The following is an 11,889-nucleotide window of genomic DNA, read 5'->3' on the forward strand; positions in this document are numbered from 1 at the left end:
ACAAACACTTGTCCAACCCTCATTAGCCGAGGTGTGTGGAAATCGGAAAAATTGCTAAATAAAATGTTAATAAAATAGGGTTTTTTTTTTAAATTTTTTTATATTATTATTTTGAAAGGAAAGATACAGAAGTTAAGCAAGTCTTCTCTTAAAGCTGTACCCAAATTTATCTAAAGAAATAAAATGCGGAGTAAGAAAAACTAGCATCTATCAATGTTTACTCAGTTTGTAATACAGTTGCAACATAATCTGCTGCACGATTAACTTCTCGATACACATGGCAGGAAAAAAACAACCTAAAAGTAAGCCAACAACTTCTTGACGTCATTCATTAGCAATTGAATTTTAGGACAACGTAATTTATCCTCCAAAATATTTACAATTAAAAGTCCTTCAATAAAAATTATCGTATGTTATTTTTAGTAGCCAATAAAAAAAGTTAAGCCGTAGCTTCTGCAATAATAGGAGTCGAGGTACCGAGATATATTGATGAAATAGATTACGAACTTTCATTACACACACTTGCAAGTCCAGAGTAGAAGAGGAGCGCCAAAAGTAGTACTCGTACAGTCGTACGTACCCCAAAAGCACGTCACCAAAAACCTTCATTTTCATTTCCTTCTTCAACAATTTTCTTCTCTCTACTTCTTCACTCTCTCTCTTTCACTCTTTCTCCATTGAAGAATCTCCATATTCTCTCTGTAAGTTCTCTTCAATTTCTTCTTCTGCTAAATTTTAAATCTTTAATTAATCTGCATTGCTCTTTTGTGTTGTCGATAATCATTTTTTGTTGAATGCTGATTCTTGTTTCTTTAGTTGATTTTTTTTTAAAATAATTTTTTTGATGTTTGATGCTCTAAAAATTGCAGAATTAGCGTTTATGAGAGAATTATTCGTTGATTTGTTGTTATTTATTACGAATTTTGTCTTTGGTTTTTGAAATTTTTGAATTTTGGGGTGTTTTTTTTTTTTTTTTTTTTTTTTTAATTTTTTTTCTTCAGAATTTGTGAGATGTATGATTGAAATAGTTTGTCATTAAAATTGTTAATTAGCTATGGTGCTCGAGCTTTTCATTTCACCTGAATTACCCTCGACACTCTGAATGGGTATGGACACTTGACACTTCATTTGGGGTCACAATTTGTATTGAGAATTTCAAAAAGTTAGCCGAGTTAGAATCTTAGATGTTTCTTTTATATTCAGAGATTGTATTATCATCTATGTTACTTGGAATCGGATACCCATATCTGATAAGCGTCCTTGGCTATTTTGTGATTTTGAACTAAAAGTGAAGTGCCCGGGTGTTATACCCATGTCGAGTGTCGAGGGTTCGCCACGGATACATGAGGTGTAATGAACAGTCTGAGTAACATAGATAATTATCTATAGTACTGTAATTTTTGATGTATTGTCCTATGTACTCGTGGACAAATTGTCCGATTAATAATATGCACTTGTCTAGTTTGTCTCAAAAAAAAAAAAGTAATTTTTTTTAATTATAATAGTTAAACGAAGTGAGTCAAATTGAATATTTGGTTAGTTATGTTATGTGGTATTTGAAATAATTAGGGATAATTTTATTTCTCTTTTATGAAAATCTAATTGGCATGACAATTTTAATGTATTTTTCTTGATGTTTACCTTCCAGGTCTCCAGGATACGAGTAGCTGCTGGTTTACGACTGTATTTGGTGATCTTTCGTAAGCCTTCCATCACCATGTAAACCTCCTACTGTAAAATTTGCCATTTTTGACATTTGTTCTCCCTTGCTTGAATTAGTTCGTGTGATATGATACATAGGATATCTTAAATTTAATGAATTTTTGTTGCTATATATTCTGATGGTGCATGGAGATTGAAGAACAATGAAAAAACACATATTAGCTTGATGTTGGTATTGTGGGTTTACTAAGTGATATTTTGGAAATTTAATTCTATTCTGATTTCTGACAACTCTTGAAGCTTATGACAATTATAAATTATGTTTGCTTGTGCTTTTTCCCCTTGAAATGGTCATGACCTCTATGCATTCTTTTAGTTCCATAGTTACTTTAATTGTCACATGCTAACATTTGGTTTATTCTGACTTTGGGGAGATAGGGAGAAAAGATAGACCTTCAATTCGTTATTCTAGTGGCTTGCAACTGTGTCAGAAAGAGGTGTCTACCCAGAGGGATAATTCTAGTGTTTTTTTTTTTTTTTTGAAGGTTTAATGCTTGTGGAAATGTGATTAACTATTATATTCTGCATTTTCCTTACTCATATGGCTAGCTCAAGTCTCAATGTTATTTTCCTCTAAATTTTACAAGAGGAAGCTAGATTCAAATTTAAACCCCCCCCCCCCTTTTTTTTTAGTTCACCCTTACGGAGAGGTGAGGCAGCCGGGCAACCCTGATGTCATGCCATCCAAATGAGATTCTTTTACATATCTCCATGCAAGAAAGGGAAGTGGTAGGTACTCGATACACCTGCTAAAATTTGTTACCTGTGTGCATGTTATATTGTGTTACAACTTAAACCCTCCTCACCCTTAGTTAATTCCACTATTAGATTTAGACAATGACGCTTTAACAATATCTGGTAATATTTCTGCATTGATATTGCATGAGCTTTCTTCTGGCTTTGGTTTCTTTAATCTAAAAGACCATTAGTGCATCATGCCTTTTTTATATTACTTTTTGAATGGTTTTTCACTGTGTTATATTCATCCCCAGACATGGAGGCGGCCAGCTCTTGCAATTCATCTTCCAGAGATTGTAACAGGGATATGAAGCTGCTGCTTGAAGCTTTTGGTTCCTCTTTTTCACTGGAGACTGTAGCTTCTGCTTACTCCCAAGCAAATAGTAATGTGGACTTGGCTGGTGTCATTCTTTACGAATTACAGGGAACTACTGCAGCGAGTCATAAATCCAAAGATGGCATAAATGCAACTTCTATATCATCATTAGATTTATGTGCTGAAGGTACCTCAAAGTATCTATCTATCGATGAAGGAAATGGCAAAGGTGCCACAAACAACTATGTTTCTGGAAATTCTGGAGGAGAATGTCTGAAGTCAATAATGGCAACAAATGAATCTACAAAATTTCAATCATCTGAAGTTCACTCAAATGAATCTATAAGAATTCGATCATCTGAAGTGCACTCAAATGAATCTGTTTCTGCCTCATGTAATAATACTGGGAAGGATGATAGCTTGCATGCAGACATTGAAGACTTTCTTTTCAAAATGCTTGGAGATGGGTTTCAACTTGACATGCAAATGATCCATCAAGTTCTTGGTGAGTTGTGTTTCAGTTCAATCATACTCCTTTTGATTTTCTGACATATATTAATCACATGATCTTGTATTCTAGATGCTGCTCTACACAGCTCAATTTTTTTTTTTTCTCAATTGTCTATTGTATTAAAGGCTGGCTATAGGTGACGGTGGTTTTCTTTCTCTAAAAATTGATTGATCTCTAGACATAAAGTTTTGTCAAAACTCCCATTGTCCCACTGAATATCTTAACTATTCTCATGGCAGAAACTCAGTGTAAAACACCTGTTTGAATCCAACACAAGAATATGAGGTTCCATCAACTATCCTCTATTGATAACTTCATGCCGCTTTGAATAAGTAATAAAGACTAAAATTGATCTGAAGGCTGTGAAGTGATGCTTACAAGAGTGAGATCTAATTTCATGGTTTAATATTTGGAAGGCAATCTCTCTCTTGTTTTCATTCTCAACTTAAACCTACCTCTTGTTTATAGCATGAGTACAATGCTATTGTTCTTTTTGCTTTTCCCCTGAAGTGACTTGATTCTGGTTACAATAAATATCTGTTAAATTTGTACTTACTCCTTCTCTTTCCGAGGTTCACTATTATATTAATTTGCTTTGTGATGAGGGATATATGATGTAGAGAGAATGCTGAATTTGCAGGGCTCTGTGGATATGATCTGGAAAAGGTAGAGCTTTCTTTCATTTAAAGGCGGAAGATATAGGTTTAAACTTCTTCTTTTGATTGACTTGCTAACATATTTAATTACATGTATATCATGTTTATATAGCTGCCTGACCTTGTGGAGAGCTATAGGTTTTGTTGCTTCCAGGACCGTATTAACATCATGAATTTCTAAAGCATTTTTTTTTTTCATTTACAGCCTCATCAAAACTAGTGCCCAAAGCTATATCTGATTATAATGTAATTACCTGAAATTTTCCTCTTTGCAAAGATATTCAGTCAATTCTTTCATCTTACCCTCACTTTCCTTTGACTTTTGATAATATCAGTTCCACAGTTAGGATTTATAGCAAATTTCATTTCTTAACTAGCCATTTGAGTAGTAAAGGTAAAAATAAAGATTTTATAGAAAAGATATATCATGTTTATATTAATTACTTGGTCCCATACTCATCAATTAAATTAACCATTTTTTTCCTACAAACTATTCAAACAATATTTGAACATTTCTAGCATAAGCAAGTTGGTACAAGCAGAATGCTAAAAAATATGCATCATCTACACATTAACCTTAATTAAATTATAAAAAGTATTTTCTTTCAAAAAATAAAATTAAATTGTAACAAGTGTTTAGCAAAATTGGGCTACCCCGCAAATATATTACAAACTAAACAGCTATCAATAACGCAAAGCCCATGAATAAAAGGAATAAAGGTTAGTGTGTGAATAATGCAAAAGTTAAACTACTCCCTCCGTTTTTAAATATTTGCTCCACTTTCTTTTCCCGGCCGGTTTTAAATACTTGCTGCTTTTCCTTATTTGGAGGGATTAAACGAGGAAGAGGGAGACCAAAGATGACTTGGTTGGAAGGAGTGAGGAAGGATATGAAGTGCATGGATTTACGTGAGGATGAAGTTTTGGATCGTAAGGGATGGAGGAGAAAGATTTATGTTGATGACTACACGGAATAATCAAATTTGGTTCATGTTAGCCGACCCCACTTTTGGGATTAAGGCTTTGATTGATTGATTGATTGATTGGAATTTATTTCTCTCACCTAGTGGACCCAACATAAATCATATTTTATTAGTTTCATACTCTTTCTCCTCCAATTCTTTCAACTACTTTTGCTTTTTATAATTTTTTATTCTTCCCCCTACCCCATTACCTTTATATTTTATTACTTTCTCCAATTTCTCCTCAAACTCCGCGCATGGAGAAATGGAGCAAGTATTTAAAAACGGAGAGAGTACAAGAACAAAGGAAGTGTATGAATTAAGGAAAAGAATAATGAATTGAATACGTAAAAAAGTGATTGGGGTGGGATTTGGACCCTCATATGAAGGAGAAGGTTACATCAACAAGTTACCACTAACCAACATGTCATCTATAACTTATCTTCAGATTACATCAATAAAGGTGAAGGTTACATCAATATAGACAAGTCATGATTTGGGCCTCTCATATGTGGGCTTAGCGATGGCTAGACATGAGGTTGTTTCAGAAAATGAAAATGTACACATGATCAATAATACTTGTAAGAATGGAATCTAGCCTATTATCATGATTATGTGTAAATTTTCATATTTCTGTAATAGCCTCGTATATGGGCCAACGTTGTGCCCACGGATGAGAGGCCCAAATGATAACTCATCAATACAGAAATGTTAGTATATTGATGAGCCATGATTTGGGTTTCTCATCCAAGGGCCTCAACGTTGGCCTAGATACGAGTCTGTTATTAAAAATGAAATTGCACACGAGATCAATGATACGTGTAAGAAAGGGATCCCGAATACTTTTCTTGATTTGCTTCTTCTTTTAAGAGTGGATTACATACCATATTTGGGAGGTCAATATGGAAGGAAATCGTCAAATCTTCTTTTTGATATTCGGATAACTTGTGAGAAATATTTTTTATAATATGAGTTATGGGAATACAAGATACATCTACTAACAATTTATGTATTTTGTTTGAAAATCAGAGTATGGAGACACTTGTTGATCTATCAGCTTCAACTCTTGAGAAGAGTGATGATGTTGTAAGTGGGTGTTTAGAAAAAGTAAGTTCTGGCTTTTTTGGAGGAAGAAGCTATGCTATTCTTCCTGTTATTACCTGTGCAAATTTCATGTCTGCAATAACCAATATATTTTAGTATCTGTGCCTGTATCTTGGATTCACATTATGTGCTCATTGGTGTGTAAAACAAATTAAAATTTTGCATGATTTACACTTACATCTCAATTGTAATGAACTGTGCTGTAAATTTCAAATGATAAAGCTTTAATTTTGTGCAAGAAATGTATTCACAATCTGTGATTGAGGCTTTTAGATGTGTGGGTAAAGGCAGAGTATTCTGCTGGTACTTTTGTCTGCTTGCCACTAGCTTTACACATGAAGTTTTATGTTAAGCTCTCGTAGATAGTGCTATTGACTATATGCAAGCATTGATGTTGAGGAATCCTTCATTATTACATTTGACATGAGTTGAGATTAAAATGCAATAATTTTTGCAATTTATTGCAGTGATAGATTTTTGTATTATATGGTATCCATGTTCTCGAAGAAGGTAAAATTGTTTGTGTGGATAACGTGATTTAACAGATTCCTATCCTCAACACGATTTCATTTGCTAATTCTGTGACCCCCTTCCCTCCTCTCCCCCTTGGGTGTGGATACATCATATACGTTTGCTTTGTGCCTTCAAATTGGTGGGACTAGTTGCATGGTGTTTTAAGTCTCAAGTCCAGTGCGCTTCCTCAAACCTCACCTTCTGTTTGTCTGCACTATTCTATCAATTATTTAAGGATTGGGAGAAATGCAGTGTTTCAATATGCTTTGCTATTATGTATGGGGATGTGGGATCATTAGGACTAGAGTCTAGAGGTCGTCAGTTTTTTTGGCACATAGTAGTCTGGATTTGTTATCCTGGCTGCTACATCGGTTTTTTTTTTTTCCTTGGTGGGGGGGGGGGGGGGGACTCTGGAATTTGTGGTATGTATTAATCTTGCTTTTCGATCATGTAAAAAAAGATTGCCATGCTATTTTTTGCTATTGATTCATTAGAGAAGCACCTTTGTCCTTTGTATCTTTAAAAAATATAAATTACTTCCCCATCTTTAATAAAACACTTCACAATATACTTAAGCACTAACTGCATAGCCACATTTATTTGATCATAAGTTTGCAGCTGTTGTCAAAGAACTGTTGGCCTGAAAAGCTTATAATGTTATGTATGTCTACTCATGTGGATTTTTGTAACAATCTCAGGAGATGTACGTGTATCTGAAGAATGGCCCAAATTCCAATAAGTTGCAGTCTGGTTCTTCACTAAGGTTCACTATGTTCCTTCTTTCTTTTAACATCATCTTACATCTATTCTACTTGTGAATCTACCTCATTTTCCTTTCCTTGCATCTTTTTTCGTTTTGTTTGGGAGGGGGAAGGGGAGAGATGGGTGAAGGAAATCCTTTCTTGTATGGATGTCAATTGCTGATATATATTATTTACTTGCTAATACAGTAATGATGGATCGGTGAAAGAAAAAAGTAAGGAATCACGTAGGAAGAACAATGCTAATTATGATTTGCAGAAGGAAATTTTGGGAGCATTATTTTCAGCTCCTGAAAGAGTAGAGGAGCTACCTAAAAAAACTAGTGTTAGACCCTCAAGAACATATGGGAGAACAGCTGTTGAACCTATGATCGAGACTAGCATAGACCAAACATTTGTTTCTTTGAAACCATTAGCAGATTACAATGAAGGTATGCAGCTGGTTATATGTTGAAACTTGATATTTTTTTCTAAATTACTAGACTAATAGTTGTTACCTGAGGTCCTGAGTAGGGATGGCAATGGGTAGGGTCTAGTAGTACCCGGATCTGGACCCGTAATTTTTAATCCATGCCCATACCCTACCCGGACCCTTGGACTCTAAAATTTAAAAGCCCTTACCTGGACCTTATGGGTCTAGCAAGGACTGGGTAGAGTCCAGCTGTCCAGGGTCCAATTTGGGTCATTAACCAACTTTTTTTCCCAATTTTAATTGTCTGTTTTTTAGTGTAAGATTTTATGTAATGCACAAATAACAAATAAACTAATACATAAAAACATGACCAATTAATTTGACATATCGTGAAACAATTAAACAAAAAAATCTTAGAATGATAGATAAAAAGATTACTATTATCCATAAGACATTACAATTTAAAGTGATGTAAAATTTATTGCACAGCTACAAAGTTAATAGCCTTTCATTTTTTAGTTGTCTTTCATATCATACTCGATTTCATCTTCAACATCCTACAAAATCAAGATCCTTAAGATTTTATTTTATTTGATATTGTAACTTTTTCTAAACTCCGCTCTCGCTGCCAATCCCAAGGATAAAGGAGGAGGGTCATGGTAGACCAGTGACAGCCAGTGTAAAATTTTGTGACATCGCTTGACAAGTTGACATGAGCCACAATGATTGAGAGTATTACTAGGATGAGTGGCCTTTTGGGAAGTCCTCATGTTGGTTCATGTAGTTGACCCCACTTATGGGATTAAGGCGTTCAAGCAAAAGCAGATTGTAACCTTTTCTAAATTAAAATATTGTGTGGGTCTATGTACGGTTCTGGGTGGGTAGGGTATGGGTTTGAAAACGTTATACCCATACCTACCCGTACCCCTCAACAAAATAAGATCCATGCTCACATTTTAGGGTTGGGTCTGATAGTGTTTGGGTAAGGTCTTGGACCCATTGCCATCCCTAGTCTTGAGTGAAGTCTCCAGAAATTGCGCTTTTATAATGATTTCAGTTGATTAAACTCTTTTTCTGTGCTTTAAAAATGGAGAGCTGTGAAATATATCTTTGTGGATTTGTGCTTTTGCATTTATTCTAAAGAGTTGGTTTCTTAGTTTTATAAGAAATGTTCTCTTAGGGCCACCTTTTTTTAACAAGAGGCTTAACATGGGACTGGATTGTCGCTGCGTTATACCTTGGTGAACTAATTTATGTCAAGCGTAACCCAGGGTGGTGTTATTTATTTGCAAGACGTAAACCGATACTAGTTCTTTAACTTGAATCACCGTATGGCTCTGTTTGTTATTAATACTGTTAAAGTGGAATATCACATTCCTTTCCATTACTAACTATTGTATTTACTGATGCTTGATATTTTAGTTATAGACAAATATGATGAGGATAGCTTTCCAGCCCTTCGTCAAGCCGTTAAGGAGTATTGGACTACCATGAAAGAGTACTGCAAAGCTGTGAGTAAATGCAATTAGTGTTTGTAAAGCTTTTATTGTACTTGACCTATGATGTTTTTTCTTTGGTGCCCAATTTGACTGGCTTGCTTTCTTGTTTTCAAGGAGGCCTTGTCCTCTGTTTTCTTTCTAGTTTTTAATTTTATGCACATAATTGTTTCTTTAATCTTAAAGGGGTAGGGGTGGGGGACTTAGCCTTTTTATGTTGATGCTTTTTCTTCCTGTTGATCTTATGTTCTTGTCCCTTTTTTTCTTTTTAAGGCATGCCATTCTCTTTAGGGGGTGCAATGAAGAATTTGAGTATATAATGAACAACTTTTTTTTTATCTGTTTTCTTTCTTGTCAGGCTGCTGATGCATACAGTAAGGGTGATCGTGAGAAGGCCAATAAGCTTATGAAAGAGGTACTGTCCTTGGTCTGGTGTCTGGTTAGCTGTTCTAAACTAACTTTGATATGTCTTAGAACCTTTGCTTTGTGTCTTTACTGGCAAACTTGCTCAAAACTATAAGTAGCAACCCACAGCTCCTTTTAATGGCTCAGTATTTTCACTTTGTCATAAATTTTTATTTGTTCCTCGAAGACAAATCAATGACTGTTTTTATTGAAGTTGCTATGGAAATTAGTGCAGACCCCTTTTCTTTCCGAATATTCCGATCTTAGCATTTATTTTTTATATTTTTCATTAGATATGCTGACGTTGATCAGAAGTTCATGGAAGTGTTGACATTGCTATGCTGCACTTCTGTTGTTATTGAGTGATTCAGAGAGATTAAAACAAGTTTCAATTATAAGCTGGTCAGTGCCTCAGTGGTCACTGGTCAATAATTTTCCGATCCTGCAATCCAATCCTGTGAAATCTAGATATGCTGTCTGATTGATTGTAGGATTTTTTTGTTTGTTTAAATTGTGTTCCCATTTAATGGGACTACATTTGATTGATTGTCTTTGAGGAATTGAGTTAAAGCTACACATTTGCCCTTTGCTGCTTCTATTTCACCATGCCAATGCAGATTTTCTTTGAAATTCATTATTAAGAGTATCATTTCCCTACTACAGTAAGTTATTAAATTAGTGGTTTGGAACTGTAGCTTGTAACTATTTGTAGGCAAGTAGCTAGTGCCCTGCACTGATACATCTTGTATCATGGAGCAGTACTTTATGCATATTATGAATTCTAATTTGCATTTTGCTGGCCGTGTTTTAGTGTCAATTCTACAACAGGAAGGCAAGAGATGCTGATGAAAAGTCTGCAAAGAAGGTTCTGGAATCCAGGTTAGCTAAGACTAAGTTCAAATTAATTGCTGCTGTTTCATGACACATTACTTCGTTCTTCTGATATAACAAGCTTGATCATCTGCTACAGGCCAGAAGACGAGGTGTTGCTTGACCTTAGTACCCTTGGACTAAAAGAAGCCATTAAACTACTGAAGCATCATCTCTCTAATCTCTCAGGCATCCCGAGTAAGTTACAGTTATTACTTACTGCCATTTGTCCTAGTTGATTGGAACCATGTACACTGACACTAAAGAATTGGCATTATTTCAGCAATTCGCTATCTTAAGGTTTCTGTTGGGGATGATTGTGGGGAGACCAAGAACAACCGTCTGAAACGTTTGGTATGTTATATTTTAATATTCATGTTATCCTTATCCAGTAGTTCTTGATACAAATATATTTGTTTGGGAAATTTATCATGTCAACTTACTAGAAAATATTCAATTTAAAATTTTTGTTTGTGTAGATACTTGTATTGTTAAATGTTGGAAAAGTAGCCACATTGCTCCATGAGAATATTTTATGCAGGGGGAGGATGGCTAACTAAGAGAGCCAGGCCATAGGACCCAAACTAGTTAGACGCTGTCCCTTTTTTGCAAGGAAAACTGAGATTTCTTTTGATACTGTGTAAGCTAAGGGAAAATTAACAATAGCTAGTCTCTGATATATGACAACCAGAATTGCATAAAAAGGGCAGCCCAAGTAGGCAGGACGAATGTAGCTTGTGTGATTTTTTTTTTTGTCTGTTGATCTGTTTGTTGACTTTGTTCTTATCTTGTATACAGGTTTTAAAACTGCTAGAGAATGAATCTATTTCATGCACTGAAGCAGACAATGGAAAAACTGTAGTGATTCAAATTGATGAAATCAATCCAAAGACCCTGAGCTTTGCCAAGAAGTAAAAATCTACAATCTCATTCAAAACTTCACTATAATGGTGTGTTTAGGTCTTTCTTGATATGGTACTTATTTTTCTTAACTTAGTTGGAATGTCTATATATATGGGCACTCTGTACCAAATATATAGCAAATTTTCCTTCACTTTGAAAGTTTTCTGTTTTGAACTGAGTTTTGGAGCTGTGGAATCAGCTTATGACCAGATCCAATAACGTTCACAGTAAAAGTAAAGAATAGCCAATATCCTCATTGGATGTCTGAAATTTGGTGTTTTTTTTTTTTTGCATGTTTTATGTGCATCTCATGATAAAGGAGGAGGGTTACGGTAGGCCAGTGACAGCCAGTATAAAACTTCGTCACATCCCATGACATGAGCCAAACAGATATTTTCGTGGGGGCGTTCCCTACTCAGCGACGCGCTGCACTTCCTAGACCCGGGTGTAGTGATAAGTATGCAAGGGTTGCTAGGTCGTCGCCCAGAAGCGACGCGCCACATTGCCCGAGTGTGGTGTC

General features: G+C 35.2%; 1 protein-coding gene across 2 annotated transcripts; it reads left to right on the top strand.

The window, feature by feature from the left end:
- Window positions 1–563: 563 nt before the first annotated feature.
- Window positions 564–11,639, top strand: LOC145627217 (putative nuclear RNA export factor SDE5). 2 transcript variants are annotated; one of them, XM_081679611.1, is made up of 13 exons: window positions 564–701; window positions 1,649–1,719; window positions 2,715–3,281; window positions 3,928–3,953; window positions 5,935–6,012; window positions 7,221–7,285; window positions 7,473–7,714; window positions 9,118–9,206; window positions 9,550–9,606; window positions 10,408–10,475; window positions 10,567–10,664; window positions 10,750–10,820; window positions 11,265–11,639. In XM_081679611.1, the coding sequence occupies exons 3-13, from the start codon at window positions 2,717–2,719 to the stop codon at window positions 11,379–11,381; spliced, it is 1,476 nt and encodes a 491-aa protein (XP_081535737.1). In that variant the 5' UTR covers window positions 564–701; window positions 1,649–1,719; window positions 2,715–2,716; the 3' UTR covers window positions 11,382–11,639. The 2 variants fall into 2 exon arrangements, with proteins under 2 accessions (XP_081535737.1, XP_081535740.1); XM_081679614.1 differs by having other exon boundaries at window positions 588–701; window positions 1,649–1,700.
- Window positions 11,640–11,889: the final 250 nt, after the last annotated feature.

The sequence above is a fragment of the Chenopodium album genome, chromosome 4, assembly GCF_948465745.1.
Source record: "Chenopodium album chromosome 4, dcCheAlbu1.1, whole genome shotgun sequence".
NCBI classification, from domain to species: Eukaryota; Viridiplantae; Streptophyta; class Magnoliopsida; order Caryophyllales; family Amaranthaceae; genus Chenopodium; species Chenopodium album.

What these genes read in the sequence shown, in the direction of transcription:
- LOC145627217 (XM_081679611.1), top strand. Translation starts at nt 2,717, where the DNA reads ATGGAGGCGGCCAGCTCTTGCAATTCATCTTCCAGAGATTGTAACAGG. An exon ending in AAGAAGGTTCTGGAATCCAG is followed by an intron (nt 10,476 to 10,566) that starts GTTAGCTAAGAC and finishes CATCTGCTACAG; the next exon opens with GCCAGAAGACGAGGTGTTGC. An exon ending in ACAACCGTCTGAAACGTTTG is followed by an intron (nt 10,821 to 11,264) that starts GTATGTTATATT and finishes TCTTGTATACAG; the next exon opens with GTTTTAAAACTGCTAGAGAA.